Source organism: Rhodamnia argentea, chromosome 2 (genome assembly GCF_020921035.1).
Source record: "Rhodamnia argentea isolate NSW1041297 chromosome 2, ASM2092103v1, whole genome shotgun sequence".
Classification (NCBI taxonomy): domain Eukaryota; kingdom Viridiplantae; phylum Streptophyta; class Magnoliopsida; order Myrtales; family Myrtaceae; genus Rhodamnia; species Rhodamnia argentea.
In genome coordinates this window covers 19,309,568-19,327,627 of record NC_063151.1, presented here as the reverse complement: position 1 = coordinate 19,327,627, position 18,060 = coordinate 19,309,568, and the positions used below count along the sequence as shown (strand labels likewise).

The window sequence follows — 18,060 nt, the reverse complement described above, 5'->3', positions numbered from 1 at the left end:
AAGTGTTCTGATTCTCTACAAATTATCAAGGGAACAGAATAAAAAAAATATGATTTTAATCAGAATTACTTTTTTGGATCAGATTCGTTTTGGAAATCAAAATCAAATTGTCAAGTGAAGTAAGAATTCATCATCATTTTCGTATTCCTCTTTTCAGGAACTTGATTACTTGGGTCTCGGTATTTTCTTTAGATCGGTTCTACAAGCGATATGACATTGCTAAAAATAGAGTTGAGCTAACTGCTTGTGCCGAGCATTTTATGCAATCTCTGGACCTTCCATGTGTGCATGAAATGAGATTTTGGTTCTTTTATGGTTTGCCTCTAGATATGATTAATCAACAATGGAGGCTTGATATAAGCACTTTTTTGGATTGTGACATTATGCAAAATAATGAAGAAGATTCATTTCCGCAACTACTTCATGAGTTGGAAAGAAGGTATCGAGAATGGCCACTTTCGAAGTAGAAAGTTGTTCGACAGTAAATTGAGCAATTTGTAAGAGCAAGTGATCATTTCTTATATGAGCCCTTAGCTACATCTCATAAGGCTGTATTTTCAAATAAAAAACTAAAGCAGAAGCAACTTCTACATAACATGATCCTTTTGCATTTGAGATTGTTGCGAAGGGAAAGAAATGTGTAACTTGTAAGATTTATGGCCATAATAGTCGGACATGTAAATTGAAAGACATTGATCTCTAATCAAACTCATATCCAAAGACCATCAAAATTCATGGTGAAATATAGTAGGCACATGGGACTCAAGCATGCAACAATTCAACTTGAAAGGCATGTTCTAAGATTGAAGCTTCTCACATTGACATTCAAAATTATTCCTTGATATTGTTTTACGTAAATAATGACTCTCTTATTAATGTAAATGAAAGTTTTTAGTTTGATTCGCATAAAATATTTCTTTTAAGAGGAGAGCCTTTTCGAATGGAAGCCAAGCAGCTGAATAGACAAAATCTTTTATTAAGTTGCATATGCAACTTGTTATTGTTGCAGTACATTAGGATAATTTCCCTTTCATTTATGGGTCTTTGAAAATTATGACGCATATAGAATTGACAAAAAATATGTATTTGCAAATGGTTTGAATGGGTGGTCTTATAACGCGACTATAATTTTCGTAATTTCTTAGCAACAACTAATTATACCCGTAAAAAAGCAGAGATAGTATTCTATGTAACGATTTTTTGGGAGAATTTTCTTTTGCATTTGCATGATAATAATGCATTTTTAAAATAATTTATGTGCTTAAATTTGTCATATTTTTAATTTTTTTCGAAAGTATCTTTTAAAACATCATGCAATGATGACATGAAAAATAATGGTTATTGGACTAATATATTCACCGAATAAAATTGAAGTTGTGCAGTTAAAATACACGGACTTCAACATAATGACACATGTTAATGTCATAGTTAAATGAAATGTGCACAAAAATTGGTAGAAGATTCTTTTCACTCCTACTTATGCTTAGGTTATTTTTCGAATAATAGCGTCCTAGTACAAAATAAGAAAAAAAATATATCAACTTATTAACACCACAATTATTTAGCTATCTATCAAATAAACTATTTCTTTTTTTGGAAAATAGGAACGCCAATTTTATTCCAAATTGAGAAAAAAAAGGAAAAAAATCAAAAAAGAAAATAAAGAAAGAAGGCAAGAAATAATATAAATCTAGAGTGAGCCAAACATATAACCTTAAGAAATGCTTTGAGGAGCGCACGGTAGTTTGGTCTCTGCTAAAATTGAAACACAAGAAAACCAAGAAAAAAGGGAAGAAATAATCTTAAATCAAGAGTGTGATCCACAATGGACAATGTAGTCAAATCAATGTGATAACGGGTGCTGGGCCAAGAAATAAAGCGAGCCTCTAGATAAAGTTATTCTGCATTTGAGGATTTGCAAAACCAAACAACTTAACTTGTTTGCAGTTGTGGAGAACCCTTGTCATGTTGAATAATACGGCTGCAGGAGAAGCTTGAATTATTCATGTAGTTTTTACTCAATAATGAATAATTGAAGGTTGTGGGGGTGTTCTGGCGCAGCAGCCTGTAACTCGATAATAGTCGTTACACAAAGTTTTGCAGGACCTGGTATAATGAACAGATGAATTATCGACCATCTTGTCGACTCCAGAAGATCGGACTGTGTTTATTCAAGGTTTCGTCGAGTGTCGGTGATGGTTGTATGCCGAGTGTGATGGCTGCATGAATGTAGAAGATACAATCCGTAGGTGTACTTCGTTGGGTCGTTCGCAGTAGTTTAGGGGTCGTTTTCAAATTGTAATCGCTCCAATCATTCATCAAGACCGAGCCGTATGTGGAGAAGTGCAACGAGGCTCATCCTCCACATCCAACCAGATTCTTTTGACAGAGGGTTGTAAGATAGGAAACCATGTCTTTCATATATCCTGTTAGGATTTGCAGTAGAAAGACGACTGCGTTTTCACTTAGGATTCAGAGCAGCTCATTAAATTCTCAGAATGGATGAGAGGTCTAAACAAACGTGTGAGGATCTATAATAGTTAGCTGTCGCAAGTAATCACATCCTTTGAAATTGAAGATCAACCATGTCTAGGACAATTTCGTTTGTGATCTCTTCTATGATGGCATCTCCAACTTCCGAACTTATTTGCGTCTTTGTTGGCACACAATTTTCCCATTCTTCTACAGTATCTACGTAATCTGAATAGAACAGCTCGGTCATGCTCATTTCGTCCCTGGACATTCTACCCCATGCCACGATCTTGTCACATAAGAGCTTCCCGATCTCCTCGGGCCCCAAGGTGACTGGGTTGCGTTGCTTCGCCTTCTCCTTTCGCTTATGGGTCTCTACGATCTCCTTCACACAATCAAACAGAAGCAGCTTTGTCAGCTGCAATGTCATTTTCGAGCTCAAGTACCTGTATGAAGCACTCGAGTCCGAGGCCTGGCTTGCTTCTTCTGTTCTAGTGAAGTCTTGCTTGTCTTTTAAGCAGTGGAATAGTATGTCCAGGATAGAAGCAGAGAAAATGGAGTCTTCAGTCACCGTCATTGGCAGGACAACTTTGCAAGTTGGCGCATTGGCCTCTTGACTTGCAGGAGAATGCTGCAAATCCTGCTGCCCTGTCCAATGCAAAGGATATTTAGTTGCAAAAGCAAGATAGTTCCCCATAACATAAAAAAGGAACGGCAGAGATCAAGATACTAACAATCATGAAGAGGCTCGAGGTAATTCACTTGCTTTGTCACCGAGACATGGTTGAACTGCTCCTTGTCCTTCTCTATGCTCCATTGGATCGTTGAATCCTTTACACCCTGGCCGATTCATGTGCCACATTGTTATGAAACTCTATGTGCATATGATAATCTAAATAGCTTCACCAATAAATTTGTGTTGTCAAAAAAGTGGTAAGTGTCTCGGTAACATGACACTGTAGAAAAAGATCATTTAGACTGAAAAATGATAGCGTCTATACCTGTACAATTTTCGCGTTGTTCAAATTCTGAAGACGGATTGGATCGAATGATGCATGTTTGCTTTCTGAAGAAGTTGGGTTTTCTTCTTTATCGCTCTCAGAGCAACAAAAGTAGGTTGTCACGTCGCTGGACAAGGAATATCTACTGGCTTCAGCGGCTTCCTGTTTAGTAGTATGACCAGCAACACCAGTCTCTTCACCTCTTCCCCCTTTCTTCAGTCTGTGCTTCTCATTGAAAGAAGCAACCTTGTTGTAGAGAGTTCTCAGCAACTTCGAAAGACGAACAATGCTCTTTCGACTCGTCGGAGGTCGACCACCGCTGCTCGACCTCCTCAAAGATTCACTCCTGTTCGCATACCATCTCTCGGACAGATACACTTCAAGAACAAAAGGCTCTTGCTCTTCTTGGAGAAGCTCTCCAAGCTGTTTTTCTTTGTCATCTTTGGCCCTGGATTCCATGGGGCTAGTGTGGGCAGCGAGCATGGGGTACTAGCTAGGGACCAAGTTTGAGGATGTTGGAAGAGAAAGACAAGAAAGCAAGCGGGATTCAACCATCAGGCGGCATTAAATGTTATGGGCAAGGCACATCTGTCAGCTTGGGACACAATATAAGCCAAGGCAGAACGAAGATTTTGACAAAATCTGAGGCTTCAAGGAGTGGGGGGGAGGAATGGTCCAACCAATCTGTAGGTGTTATAGCATTTTCAAGTATGGGGGCAACCCATGACTCCCCAAGATTGACTGAACTCAGAAACTTGTCTAGGAGTGCGTTTGATTCCCTTTTTAATCCAGCTACTTCTGTTCAATTTCAAAGAAAAATATTGCTTTCTTGTCCTGTTTCTTCTCTCTCAAAAGTTAGGTGGTCCAAGGATGTTTTGTCCTTATGTGGAAGGTACTCATGGACAAGCGATGAGCAGAGAGGCCAATTTCTTAACTTTAGCTGAGAGCTCTTTTTAAAGGAGTGAGTGTTTGAGGATAGCCCCATAAACGAGTAGACCTATGACCTACCGGGTGTTTTTAAAAAACTTGTACAGTTTCACCTGAAATGTCAATCTGAATATAAAAAATGTGTATTACAAATAATTGGATCGACAAATTTCATGATGTTTGTGTTTGATTCATGCATATCTGTGTGAACATGATTGTCTGCCTGTACGTATGGCCCCAAATTAATCTCCCATGCTCCTGTTTAGTAGAACATGAGATGGCTAATTTAATCATTTTCTCCATGAAGACAGAAAGGGAATATAGTATCTAGGCTCAATGAGAATGTAATCATCACATGGGTGGGTCCCCACGACCATGATCGTGATTAAGGAGTTATCTGAATCAGTATCATAAGACATCAATCACATGCTTTGGGCTCTATTAATTAGAAAGTCTTTTAATTGCAGTACTTTGGTTTCATATTTTCATGGAAGTTCATATAAGTTGACCGACCGAACCCGTCGGTTCGATCCGGTGCCAGGCGCACTAATCCGGTTCTTTGGTTGTTAATTCCATGAAAGTGGAATTTATAATTATCGGCTCGCTTCCCGATTCCAGGGGTGGAACCATCCACCTGGATTGCTCGGACCGGACCAACTTTTTTTTAATATTTTAATTTTGTGTCTTAAAAATTTTTAAAGAAACCATTTAAATTTTTAATTATTGAGGGTACTTCTACACATTTAAAATCTGAATATGTGTTTCAAGCACATGTAACATAATTCCACTTGATTGCCCGAGAATCGAACCGGACCGGTCGATCCAGGTCCCGATTCTATAGTGAGATTGGATCCGACTAGGACCCGATCACTAGGAACCAATCACCTTTAGTATGCACTTAATCTAACCAATGAGCACCACCAAAAAGGCTTCCCAAAAGGATGGAAATACTTAGGTAGCATTAGTTAAAAAAAATGTGGGATTCACTTGTCCTTGTGTTGATTTTAACTTCCCTTGTTCTTGTGTTGATTTTAACATGCAAAAGTCGTACCTATACTAAAGGACCTTCTCGAGTAAATTTTGTGTAATAATCATGTCTATTCAATCGGCCCTCTTCTTTTTAATTAAAAAAAAAAAAGGAAATGGCCAAAAGAAAATGGAAAAGTGAAAACTTAAGGAAAGTGTCAAATATCACTTTCGAGAAGCAAATGAAAGAAATGGGAGAAATTCAGATGCTCGAGAACGAGTGGCACCGCTAGTGAATTGGCACTTTCAGTTTCTTGCTTGCTGCTGCTACTAATTGACGTGAGGCTTTGTGTGCTTACTGATGAGCAAGTGGAACCTGATGGCCTTATCTCAATCCCCATCAATCTTCATCTCAAATACATCTTAATGGCATGCAAAAAAGCTAAATGGGGCTAAAAGTGCCTATAACTTTTTGGGGTGGCTGCATTCTCACGTCCCTATATAAATTAGACGGATACAATAAATTGATCCAATTGAAAAATTTAGGACTAAATTGATATCAATACAATATGTTCAAGATTTCTTCAATACTTTTCGCAGTTCTTAGGGTTAATAATGACTAACGTTGTGTTCATGGAAAGCAGAGACCCATTTGGTCCTGATGACCCCAGGAAACAGATGAAAGTTGGTTAGGGTGTCAGCTGGTTATTGTGCTTCTTGTGTCTTAAAAGAGGACTTTGTCCTAACATGGGGTGACGCGGGAGGACAAGTGAGCCAAAACTGTTCGTCATCGTACCTGTCAAGACGTGAGCCGTGAATACCAAAAACGAATCATTTGTCATGCCTGTGACTTTCTATCTACGTGCATATTCCACACAAAGGAAACAGAACATTCTATGATTGAAGCGCACATAAGCATGCATCCTCAAAAGCTGAAAGATGAGTCTATGGCCTGCCTCATCGTAGGATTGATACTGCAATTAGGTTATTCTCATTTATGTGAGAAACCCCGTTAAAGATACAAGCCCAGGAGACAGTTAGACTAAAATTGCAAGTTCAGGATATGATCTAGGAACCGCAGTATAATGGACAGCCAAAGACCTATAACTTCGTGTGAGATAGGTTTCCCAGTAAATAAAAGATTTGACTATCGTTTCTATGCTGCTTTCTTTCACAGATAACCGATTTGCCTTCAAAACTGGTTTATTTTGCTCTACTAATTCTCTGGTGTGTAAAGTAGCATCATGAAATGGTAGAAGATGTTGAGTTAGACTACGTAAAATAAGGAGGCATACTCATTCAGTAAATAGATGGGTCAACGATAATGTAATGATACAATAGAATTGATATTGCGAGGAACAGCACCGCACATTCCGTAAGCATCGACTCATGATCACAAGTCTCCAAGAGATTTGGGCACTGAAATGGTACTACCATCCCTCATCTTCTCTACCTTCAATCTTAATTCACTCTGTATAGAAGCTAACGAATTCTGCCGTCCAAGAAAAGCCATACGGAACTTCTTAATCTCTCCTTCAAGATTCTTTCTCCTCAGCACTTCGGAATTCAAGTCCTTCAGAACATTTTCTCTCTGATAAGTGGCCAACGAAACTTTAGCAGTAGACTCAGAGACTGAATGGAGCAATGAATCTCTTTCTTCTTTCAACAACTGGAAATCTCTTTCCAATCTACAATATTTTTCTCGGGAAACCCCCAAAAGCTGGTTACTTTCCTCTAATTCTTTCTGAATGCCATGGTACTTATCCTTGATTGCATGGATTTCAGCAATCAAATTTTCCTTGCAGACGGCCATTTCTCCTCCCAGATCACCGTCCTTGACACATAACAAACTAGAATCTTAACAAGATTCAATCAACACATCCTATTACTTGCTCAGTTAAAGTTCTGATAAACACTGCCTTCGAAAGTTTGACGAAAAGCAATTGCGCACTTAGCTTCCTCTTTGTTGAAAAACAAATTTCATGGAATGATTGGTGAAGAAGTTTGTGCTCTGTGAAGCAAAACTAGCAACCGGAAAAGAATAATAATAACCAAATTGACAGCCTTGCCTTGAAGACAAAATATATATGATCATCCAAACGTATCCCTATTTATATTAACACTAGTACTTCATATACAATTTAATCTACTAGGATAACAATTTCATGAGCTTCTTCAACCTCGCAACCAAAAATATAGTTGCATTTTTTATAAACGAATCTTTCAAATAAAAGAAATAAAGCTATGTCCATTTGCTTTTCATCAAAACACACAACCAAATTGACACCCTCGGGTGTTCTATGCAAATAAACACAGCCATATAGAGTGCTCCTACCTATGTTAGAACTAATAATTCATAACAAATTTGATCCATTCAGAATATAAACTCCTGATTTTCATTTAGCTTCCAATCATGAAACATTTAACCCATTTGAAGGAGGCTTTCAAACATCACGAATAAAGTTAGGTCAATTAGTTTCCTTTCTGAAAGAAGGAGACATTCACAAGCTTACTTTCCACTGTTGCCAATTTCTTAATTGCTTATCTACTATATGCGAGATAATGCGCACATATGTTTTTTAAGAGAATGTTCACGATTATCACTAAACATTTCAAGTTCCACTTGCAATTTCACATTAGAAATCTCCATTACTATTTCATTATTTTTTTTTTCTTCTTTTTTGCAATGAGAAGTTGATCAGAGAACACTGCAAAGAGAAGAGAAAAAGTGTGTAGCTTTTGCCAAATTCATAAATAACTCAGCCATGAGTTCCAGACTGGCCTATTTTTCCAGTAAATCATCATGAAGCAGCACATAGAGACATGCTATCATGTCAAAGAAAATAATATCCTAGCATCAAGATGGAAACTAAAACAGCCAGTAACAAGTGATATCTCAATAGTGTTGACTTGACATCTACCTTGCACGCCGAGTTGCATGAAAAGCTCCTCCCATGTTCACTTTCAGTTGATGGAGGCTTTGATGCCAATGATAGAACTGTATCATTTAATTTTTCACAGAGCTTTCTGCAATGTTCTTGCAATGATGAATCGTCCGTGGAGCATAATCTATGATCCTCCATAAACATTGAGAAATGGGCTTCCAGAGTAGAAAAAAGATTGTTGCCAATGTCACCTGTGTTGGAAAGCAACCTCCCAACTGAAGATTTCCCATCACCAACAATACTCTGCCAATACAGCAAATAAAGGCAAAATAATGACTGTCGGAGTTTGTCATCCCCAAGAGTAAAGGACAGATACATATGATGCTGAGCTCAATAATCTAGGCTCATAACTCTTTCTTTGGTGTGTGTGTGTTTTTTGGGTTGGGTTTTGGGAGGGGGGTGGTGGTGGTGGTGTTGGAGATAAGTTTCGTGTATGTTTCACCTGCAGAATTGACAGAACATCCGCATGTGCATCTTTGCAGTTTACAACTGACTCGGTCAGTCTTTTAGGGACATCTTGAAAAAGACAAGCTTCTTTTTGCAGTTCAGAAAGCTCCTGAATCAATTGCTTATTCAGTTGGACGTCTTCCATGTGTTTTCTCTGTCAAACAGGAGAATCAGCATAAACTCAAGCATAAGCAGAAAATTCAAATGAGACGTATCAGATAGCAACCTTCACAAGAAGGAAAACAAACAACACCTATAAGTCTAACTGATATATCTATAATGACTTTGGCAAGATACCATATTAGAGTTATACAATGCGAAAGTAAGGAAAATCTAGAGTTACCATGCCATGTATCCACATCTCTCTACCATTGCTATTACAAGCAAATGTTTTGAGTATCATCATGTTAATCACCCCCAACAAATTAATGAGTCCCTGACTTCCCGATAAAATGGTGTGAGGTCCTAAATACTCATTTCATAGAATCATCAAAATACGACACAGCCCGGCTACTGATTGTCGGTAATATCTACACATTAAAAAAGGAATCAATTTCTGGGTAGGATAACTTTGCGCAGTGACCAAATATATTCATGTACTTTAAGTTGCAAGTCGCCACCTCCCACCCCACTAAAAAAAGGGAAAAAGCCCAAAATTTAGACTGACCAATAGCAAGTCAGTTCTAGTTCCATTGGCAGCATGACATGATCACATCAAGTCACCCCAAAAAGGCTGGACAATTTTCCTTCTGATTTGAGAAAAAAGAGCAAGTAGCAGATAATTCAGGCCAGATGCTAAATGTTTTCATTCTGATCTAAAACAAAGAAGCAGCAAATTCAAGAACTATGCCATCACGACAGCAGATGTACAACTTAAAGATTCTTGTTCACTAATTTTGGTGAAGCGGTAAAGTTGCTTGTAATAAGAGGGAACTATTCTCTCAGGGAAGCACTGTATGAAAAGCAGAATTGCTGAATGGAATTAGCGGATGTTCTGAAGCCAATATGACGGCTCATCTTTAGAGAAAAAATGGGTTTTTGAAGAGACCAGTTATTTGTATTTGAGATTCCAAAAATAGCTGAATGAGATCTATTTCATGGTCCACACTAACCTTAAGATCATTTTTCTCTTCAACAGCGAGTTCTAGTTGTCTCCTGAGGTCTTCAAGCTCTTTTCTGTAGCTCTCATCCGTGCCCTAAAAAGTTCGGGTGAAAATGCATATGTAATATAAAGCTTCACCAATGCAAAGTAAGTTTAAAAGGTCATATCCCAGTCTATTTTCACAACTGTCATGTTATCAACGATATAATTCTGAAAGTTTAACGGACTATTAAATAAAGAGAAAACTTCTAAAATATTGGCAAGTATTGTTCTCATAAACCAAATGGCTGGAGGGTTCCTGAGGATGAAAATCTGAGTGAAGATAGATGAATGAGAGTAACTCACTGGAGTCTCATTAGCTGGAGGGAAGGATTGAACTTTTCTAGCAGGAGTCATGTGGATTGTGTCTAGGTCAGCAATGTAACCTTTATTCATTTGGAACCACGTTTCTTCATCAGCAACGTTGTTTAGTGGATCCGGAAGTGGGCTGCATTCAACCAGCCGTGAGTAGTTTGATCGCTTGACAACATAATTACCAGGACCTGCCTTTTGGCAAGGTGTTCTGAAGTCACTTTGACAAATACTGTTACTGTCATTAAATTCATCCATAAGGCTCTCTTTTGCGGAATCCTGTCCCAAGAAGTGGAGAAACCTCATTATCTTTCGCAACAATAGCGAGAAACAAGACAAGTTCCTCAAAGCATATTCATGATCAAGACAAAGTTCAGGTATGAACTAGTATTTTTGGAGAAGCACATTAATCCATACAGGTAGTTACACAAGCAGGAGTGGCTGTACTTTGCAAACTGTATTAACCAATCTCAATTGGATTTTCTCTATTGCATCAGAAACAATGCTCCTAAGAATCTTGAATGTCACATTACGATAAACTTGCACGTTTTACAGCCACCATCCTTTTTTGCAGAAAACTGGATTATCCTACCTCTGGCAAAGCAATACATCTAATAAAATGAATTCACGATGGTACATTCACAGAATAGCATTGTCTGGTATTATGGGATTGCCCTATGTGAAATCGCATGCTTCAATATTTTGAGATAGATCATCTGAAACATTGCATCAGAATTGAACCGTGATAGAGAGAGCAGAAAAAAGTAGCGGATGGATACAATAAGGCAGTTAAATAAAGAAATATGGAGCCAGAAAGGCATCTATAGTGAACTTAAAGATTATTTGTTCATCAAACTATACCTGGCTAGAATTCCTATCGCAGTCGGAGCAGGGGAAAAGAGTACTAAGGTTGTCAATCTTCATCTGTTGCTCCCTGATGCATTCTTCACGTATTTTATGCGACTTCCTCTCCTCTTCTAGCTCCATTTCGAGTTTCTCACGCTCAACTTCATACTAGAAAAAATAGCTATGCTAATAAGTGAATGATAAAATTAACATATCCACCTTTTTCAAACAACAGCCACGCTCCAAAGAGGAAAACCCTACCTTAAGCATTTCATTCCGCAATTTAAGGATTTCTTGCTCCAACACTTCAGCACGAGATCCCTAGAGAACTCTCCATGTCAAATTGTGCAATCCTAATTTAAGTACTAGCAGTAATGCCCCTCACCTGAAGTTTCTTGCGCAACTCCTCTATCTCTAACTTTTGTCTCTTCAGTAAGGCAGCATCTGTCAAAATCTAAGACAATACCAACCATAATTAGCTGAAATGAACCAATATCAAGGAAAAGAAGAAGGATGGGAACTTACATTGATGATGAAGGTATTGCAACAGACATAGAGTAATACACAAAAAATCAAGTAACTTGAATGTCATGACATGGAGGCTGGCTGAATTAATAACCATAACTTTCAGGTCTAGATTTTTCTCCATTCTTTTCAATAATAGAAAGATGTCACTCCTGGGAAATAAGAACTTCTTTTTTAACAATCCAACAAGACAAGCATATATAATTTTCTTGATGGCCTCAATAATTGGCACAAGTCTTCTGCTGTATGTCATTGTTTCATGACTTTGCATTTGTTAAAAATGTCAGAATCCTTGACAAAAAGGTTTCCCGCAGGTGTAGTACCTAGCAAATAATTCATTCTTGCACAAGAAACTCAAGGATCCAAACAAGAAATATGAGCAGCCCAATCTTCCAAATCTAACGAAGCTTGTACAATATTGCCAAAGACACTGTACTATCCTAGAAACTTCTAGCAAATACTTCTAGCACTGTGATTTCGGAGTATGGTTTTCCAAGAAATGGGATTTGTTTGAGGTGACAAAAGGGTATTTCTGCATGAAGATTAGTACCTCATTTACTTGAGCACAGTTTATAATGCGCTTGGCTCTGCTAGCAAACTGAAGAGTACCTTTTGTTTCTTCAACGTGAACCTGTATAAAGTTGCACTCTTTATCAGTTTGGTCAGATAACATCATTCAAGCTTTGCAACATCCATAATTGCCCCATGGTACCTCTTCTGGAGCTATAGTGCATATAATCGATGTCTTGGCATTACCACCAAGAGCAGGTTGAAGAATGCGAGTAAGTTTACTATCACGATAAGGAATGTGTCCTCTGCATTAAAGATTGCACAGATCAGCAAGAGATAGTTTAACATTGAACTGGAAGAAACACGAGATAAGTAAGTACCTCTGCTTGGCACTTTCACTTAGTTTATTGATGACATTACCCAAAACCATCAAGCTTTTGTTAATGTGCTTCCCTTCCTTTAGACGTACTCCACCAGCTCCAGTTTTTGCAATACGCTCAGAGCCAGCTAAATCCACTAAGTTCTAGATTCAAACAAAGATAATTAGAAGGACTGGTGATTGAATATGTGGACAGTTGCATCTTAGCTTCGCTAGAAAAGAGATACAAACCAAGACCGAGACTCGGATAGTATCAGAGGTGGAGTTATCGCCACTTATGTCTTTTGCTCTGCTTTCGATGACCTGAAGTGCAAAGTGTCCATCCATATCAGTATGAATAAATCCAAAGAAAGTGAAATGGCCACAAAAAAATTTGAATAGTGAGAAATACCATTCTAAATATCGTGTGAGATCGACTGCTTCGAGCATTCATGTTGGTTTCGCCAAAGTGTCTATTGGCTGTAAGAAACTATGCTCAGTTTCTAGTACTAGGAAATGAAGAGAAGGACCTCGTTTTTTAGTACTTTTCAACAAACCTTCTCCTGACTCTATAAGCTTAAGCACTTGATCCTCATTGTTAACAATTTCCTCTTTAAGGCCTGCAACAAAAATGCCTCTCTACAAAACAAGAAAACCGGAATACAGAGGTTATTCAATTCGTTCAAAGAACTTATCTAGACTAAACCAAAAACTAAAATGGTCCACACCTCTAAGCTTTCATGTATCTGCAATTTCTGGTTCTCCACAGCAAGAAGGTCATTTATCTCTTCGTTGTATATCTCCATGTAGGATACACGGATTAGAAATTCACGGTCTGTCATCTGGTAACAAAAGGCCCAACCGAAACAGCATTAAAAAAAAAAAAAAAAAACAAGCTTACGAGCAGGACACTAGCAGCCAATTATCAACTACTGAAGTCGCTATATGGGCATTACCGTGCTTATTTTCTCAAATACATCTCTAACAGCGAGGCGGATAATTCCAGGGTCAGCATCTGAGCCATTCATCGTGAAAGTCTTCCCACTGCTAGTCTGTCCATATGCAAATGCCGTTCCTGAGATTATACCCAAGACAACAATAAGCTCCAGCTCAATTCAACAAGAAACTACCCCACATCGAGTGGACCGCGTGAAATCAATCTCATTTGTTTCAAGCTCGAGCTGAATTTGAGACTGTATAATTACACTTCGACCCAAAGAAGTAAGATCTTAGCAAAGCCAACGTACCATTGAAACCCTCAACTGCGGCGTGGATTACGTCCTTCGTGAGGAGCTCGTAAACCGCGGCATTCGTGCAGCCCTCGTCGAAGATGTGATCTGGCGCGACACCAAACCCAAATTGAAAAGCCGAAGATTGGTAATTTTTCGCGGCCAGATTAAAGCCCAAAAGACTATAAAACAGAAGAAAAAGAAGAGATCAATACCAAATGCAAAAGAGAGGCCGGAGACGGGAGTTCCGTGAGGCCTGTGGAGGGAGATGCGCTTGTCCTCGACCTTCCAGAAAGTGCCATTGAAGGGTTCCTCCGCCATGAACGGCCTCACCCTCACCGCTACGCATATCTTCTCCATCGGTGTCCCGCGAATGTACAGGAGAGAGGAATGATCTGCTCCGCTGTGCTGACCGTCTCTTCTTTCTCTGATCTACAAAATCTGGAGGAGAGTGAGATACGAAAGTGAGAAGCTTCGCGTGGAGTTTTGAATTGGAGATACGAGCGCGCTTCGGTCTGCTTATTTTGGGTGCCGAGCGGGATTTTACCTTGAAGCCCTTCAGGAAGCGGAAGGTGATGATGATGACTTGGGCCTCTAAAATTATGATGTAAATGGGCCATTTTGCTGGATGAAAGCCCAGTTTTAGTGGGCCCATAAGGCGATGATGACTTGGGCCTCTAAAATTACGATGTAAATGGGCCGTTTTTGTGGGATGAAAGCCCAAGTTCTAGTGGCCCCCCTTTTCAGCGTCAGCCTTTTCAACTTTTGTGGGAAATTACAACAAATTCCTCTGAAATTTTTTAGGGTTGTGGACGTTCGTATTTATCCCCTAATACTTTTATTTTCCAAAAATTCCCCGCCATATATCTCTGCTATCATGTGCAATGCACATGACTTTTAAGGGGCAAAAGTTACTTTTGTATCATTTTATTTTGAAGAAAAACTCTATTTGACCTTGATTTCGTATCAAATATTGAAGAGAGAAAATGGAGAAACATTACTAACCCATATGTAGTTCCGGCAAATAGATGTGGCCGGTTCGTCCGAACCGCCGGTTCCGATTCCTAGAAAAGGTGGAACCGGAACCGGCCCTTGAAGGGGCCGGTTCCAATTCCTGTTCGGAATCGCCGGTTCTCGGGCCTAACGGCTCTTTCACCCTGGGCCTCCCTCCACCCCTCCTTTTTAAAAAAAAAAAAAACCTGGTCGGAACCGGCCCGGAACCGCCCCAATTCCATTTGGCCTTGTCTACCGACAAACATGACATTGTTGGATCTTATTTCGAGAAGAAGTAAACATTATATGTTTAGAATCAAAGTAGAGAAGCTTCATTGACTTGAACTCATAATGAACCGACTTACATTCATATCAAAACATCTCTTGTCAAACTCACACCTTAGAAAAATATCTTAAGAGTGCGTTTGGTTCGGATTTTGGAAAAAAAAAATTAGGAAAATATAAATGACTTTAATTTAAATGGGTTTTCAGAATGCAAGTAGTGTTTGATAAATAGTAATTTTTTTTTTGTCAGAATAAAAATATCATTCACTTAGAAGATTTTAGCGAATGCAAGTCCTTAGCTCAGCGTTGGGCCTTAGCCGCCCAATGAACAACTAAATTCGTTTCCCTGCCGCAATGGGCCAAGGAATGGCCCGCAAAACCTCTCAACAGGTCACGGCCCGGGGATGAGTGCACTCGCTTCCCAACCTGATTGATCTGCACTTAGAGACTTATGCACGATCCCAACACATAAGGCCTCCACGCTTAGAGCTTGTCCAGAGCGAGGAGAGTGAAAGATGAGGGTTTTGACTAAGGCTATGGCTTCCACCAGCTCGGCTGAGGTCGCCTTCGCCGATTTGGCGATTCCATCTATCTGTCGTCCATCGAAGTCACGGCAGACGCAAGTTATAGCTCCCATTGACGAATTCGAAACAAAAGAACCATCAATATTAAATTGTAATTTCAAAAATGCATTGAAAACAACTTTAGTGCATTGAGAGCAACCTCGATTTAAATGGTGTTTTTTTAATTGAAAAAAAAAAAAACTCAAAGCAGGTGGAGGGCTTTCGGGCCAATTGGCCCCAAGTGAGCCAAATTTAGCATCGGCGGCCCTCGGCTAAGGGTGCAGAACACAAGATGATGGTCGCATAGTTTCGTGCAATCTAGCGTCGGCGGCTTGAGGCCTCTGCCAGCGACTGTCAAGCGAGGTGAGGACCTATCACAAGACGAAGTAGACGGGGTCAAAATAGCTTGTTAACTATTCTATCGCAAGAATTTGCACAGAATGACTAGTATTATGTCCACTTTACAATCTTCTAATATAAATATGCTAACGTGCCATGGGATTGTTATGATTAAAACATTCCTATATAGTATTTACTTACAAAATGTGACATAATTCACGAAAAGTGCAAATATTTACGTCTCGAATTTGAGTTGATTAACTTACGTGGATGATTCACATGCAACGTTGTCTCTTTCGTCTACTGTTCAAACTCGCCGGCCAATCGCGACTTTAACAGTCAAGGTCAAAACGAGGGCTGCCACTTTGGCCTTCTCCAACCTAACTCTTTTTTTAACCTTTTAGAAGTTTTGAAAAAAAAGTGACTTGCTAGTCCAATAAGTGACTAAGCCCTTTTCTCCAATCTTTAATCTTATCCATATTGAAGAGTGGAAATTCCAAGTTCGACTACAGGGGTCGTTGTGAAATAAAGCGGATACTAATGGATCTTGTAACTAAAGTTTAATGCAAGGAGAAGGAACTACTAGAGTAAATAATGAGTACCGATAAACAATATCAAAGGTTTATGTGGTTTTAATATGAGGTGTCGGTATCTATTACTAGGAAAGAGTCGGCTACCAAGATATTCACTATAAATATAGAGAATGTAGAGTTTAAACTCGCTCAAATCGCTAAGTACTTTCAAGGCCTAGATTTCACCCAAAGTAAAGCCTACGATTATTATCTCACAATCTATCGTAGAGAACTTGCTAAGCAAACTCATAGAGAGAAAACTCTGATACTCATCTTATTTGCTATGGGGTGTAACAATCAAATAAAATTCTGTTCTTAATATGCTCTTAGGTGACTTACTGATTTAAACTATAAAATCTACTCAAATTATGATCCACTTAAAACTAGGAAAGTATTCCAATAATTTTTTTTCACTTGTTCCGTCAAACCATAAGTCCTATTTGGATTTGGAATTTCTACTCGGAACATGTTTTCTTCATGGATTCAAATTCGAGATACCGTATAATTTAACAAAGGTAGCGCACAGAGTCATTTGATGGTCACACCAATTATAGTACTATTCTTGAGGATATCATAAAATTTAGGAAAAATTTCAAATAAGTGTCTAAAGTGGATCTTGTTTCAAATAATGGTCTGAAATTCTCAAATTGTCTCAAAGAAGGGCCCAACCGAAGGGAATTTTCATCTTTTACTTTTTTGCTATTTTCCCTTTTCCTTTTCTTTTCTTTTTTCTTCTTCTTTTTCCTCTCCCCTCCCTTAGTCATCACCGGTCTCAGGCTCAAGCCAGGGTGGCCCTTGCCCGATGCTAGCGATGGCAAGGAAGGGGAGAGGAAAAGAAAAAAAAAAGGAATAGAGAAAAATAGAAAAGGGAAAAAATTCAAAAAATAAATAAATAAATAGATGAAAATGCCTTTCGGCCAAGCCTTTATTTGAAACAATGAACGCACTTCAGACCTTTATTTGAAGCAAAGTCCATTTTAGACCCTTATTTGAAAAAATAAAAACACTTTAGACCATTATTTGGAATTTTTCCTAAACTTCATATCTTGGCAAGCCCACACATGTGCATAAGTCCATTAAGGACATTTTTTTTTTCAATAAGTCCCTCTTGCAAGAAATGATAGAAAACACCAGTTATTGCATAGTTCGATCTCCATGTCGGTACTTACTTTAGGGAAAGAGTCAACTACCAAGACATCTACTATAAATGTGAAGATACGAAGTTTAAAATCTCTTAATAGCTTAAGTGTTTCTCAACCCTAGGTTGCATTCAAAGGAAAACTCACTAGTGTTATCTCACAGTCTCTCATAGAAAATTCACTAGAAAGCTCAAAAAGAGAAAGCCCAACATTCCTCTTATTTGCTCTAGTTGAAAATAACGGGGTAGAATTCTGTTTTCAATCATTTTCAGGTGACTTGCCAACTCAAATTAGAATATTTACTCAAACTAGGTATCCAACTCCAACGTAAAAAATATTTCGATAATTTATTGCTTGTTTGAACGCCAAACCATAACTCCTATTTGATTTGAAATTTCTATTTGATCAGGTTTTCGTCGTGAACTCAAATTCGAATCATAATTTGAAAGAGGCAATAGATGGTCACATCAATTTCATACTATTCTTGATG

The 18,060-nt window shown here is 38.6% G+C and overlaps 2 protein-coding genes across 4 annotated transcripts; both read right to left on the bottom strand.

Annotated features, from left to right (window-relative positions):
• Positions 1-2,512: 2,512 nt before the first annotated feature.
• LOC115739646 lies at positions 2,513-3,956 on the bottom strand. Its single transcript, XM_030672859.2, has 3 exons — positions 3,474-3,956; positions 3,207-3,312; positions 2,513-3,120 (listed from the first exon to the last, which is right to left on the bottom strand). Exons 1-3 carry the CDS (start codon positions 3,954-3,956, stop codon positions 2,558-2,560), a joined length of 1,152 nt encoding a protein of 383 aa, XP_030528719.1. The 3' UTR covers positions 2,513-2,557.
• Positions 3,957-6,619: 2,663 nt separating this feature from the next.
• Positions 6,620-14,181, bottom strand: LOC115739612 (kinesin-like protein KIN-7N). 3 transcript variants are annotated; one of them, XM_030672801.2, is made up of 18 exons: positions 13,895-14,181; positions 13,698-13,787; positions 13,407-13,525; positions 13,179-13,292; positions 13,008-13,089; positions 12,863-12,930; positions 12,703-12,774; positions 12,473-12,615; positions 12,295-12,397; positions 12,133-12,213; positions 11,443-11,511; positions 11,319-11,378; positions 11,073-11,225; positions 10,206-10,490; positions 9,871-9,954; positions 8,754-8,912; positions 8,288-8,554; positions 6,620-7,224 (listed from the first exon to the last, which is right to left on the bottom strand). In XM_030672801.2, the coding sequence occupies exons 1-18, from the start codon at positions 14,037-14,039 to the stop codon at positions 6,760-6,762; spliced, it is 2,559 nt and encodes an 852-aa protein (XP_030528661.1). In that variant the 5' UTR covers positions 14,040-14,181; the 3' UTR covers positions 6,620-6,759. The 3 variants fall into 3 exon arrangements, with proteins under 3 accessions (XP_030528661.1, XP_030528662.1, XP_048131100.1); XM_030672802.2 differs by having other exon boundaries at positions 6,620-7,200; XM_048275143.1 differs by lacking the exon at positions 9,871-9,954.
• Positions 14,182-18,060: the final 3,879 nt, after the last annotated feature.

What these genes read in the sequence shown, in the direction of transcription:
- LOC115739646 (XM_030672859.2), bottom strand. Translation starts at nt 3,956, where the DNA reads ATGCTCGCTGCCCACACTAGCCCCATGGAATCCAGGGCCAAAGATGAC. An exon ending in ACAACGCGAAAATTGTACAG is followed by an intron (nt 3,313 to 3,473) that starts GTATAGACGCTA and finishes TGAATCGGCCAG; the next exon opens with GGTGTAAAGGATTCAACGAT. An exon ending in CCTCGAGCCTCTTCATGATT is followed by an intron (nt 3,121 to 3,206) that starts GTTAGTATCTTG and finishes TGCATTGGACAG; the next exon opens with GGCAGCAGGATTTGCAGCAT.
- LOC115739612 (XM_030672801.2), bottom strand. Translation starts at nt 14,039, where the DNA reads ATGGAGAAGATATGCGTAGCGGTGAGGGTGAGGCCGTTCATGGCGGAG. An exon ending in AAGAGAAAAATGATCTTAAG is followed by an intron (nt 8,913 to 9,870) that starts GTTAGTGTGGAC and finishes CCTGTTTGACAG; the next exon opens with AGAAAACACATGGAAGACGT. An exon ending in ATGTTCTGTCAATTCTGCAG is followed by an intron (nt 8,555 to 8,753) that starts GTGAAACATACA and finishes CTGTATTGGCAG; the next exon opens with AGTATTGTTGGTGATGGGAA.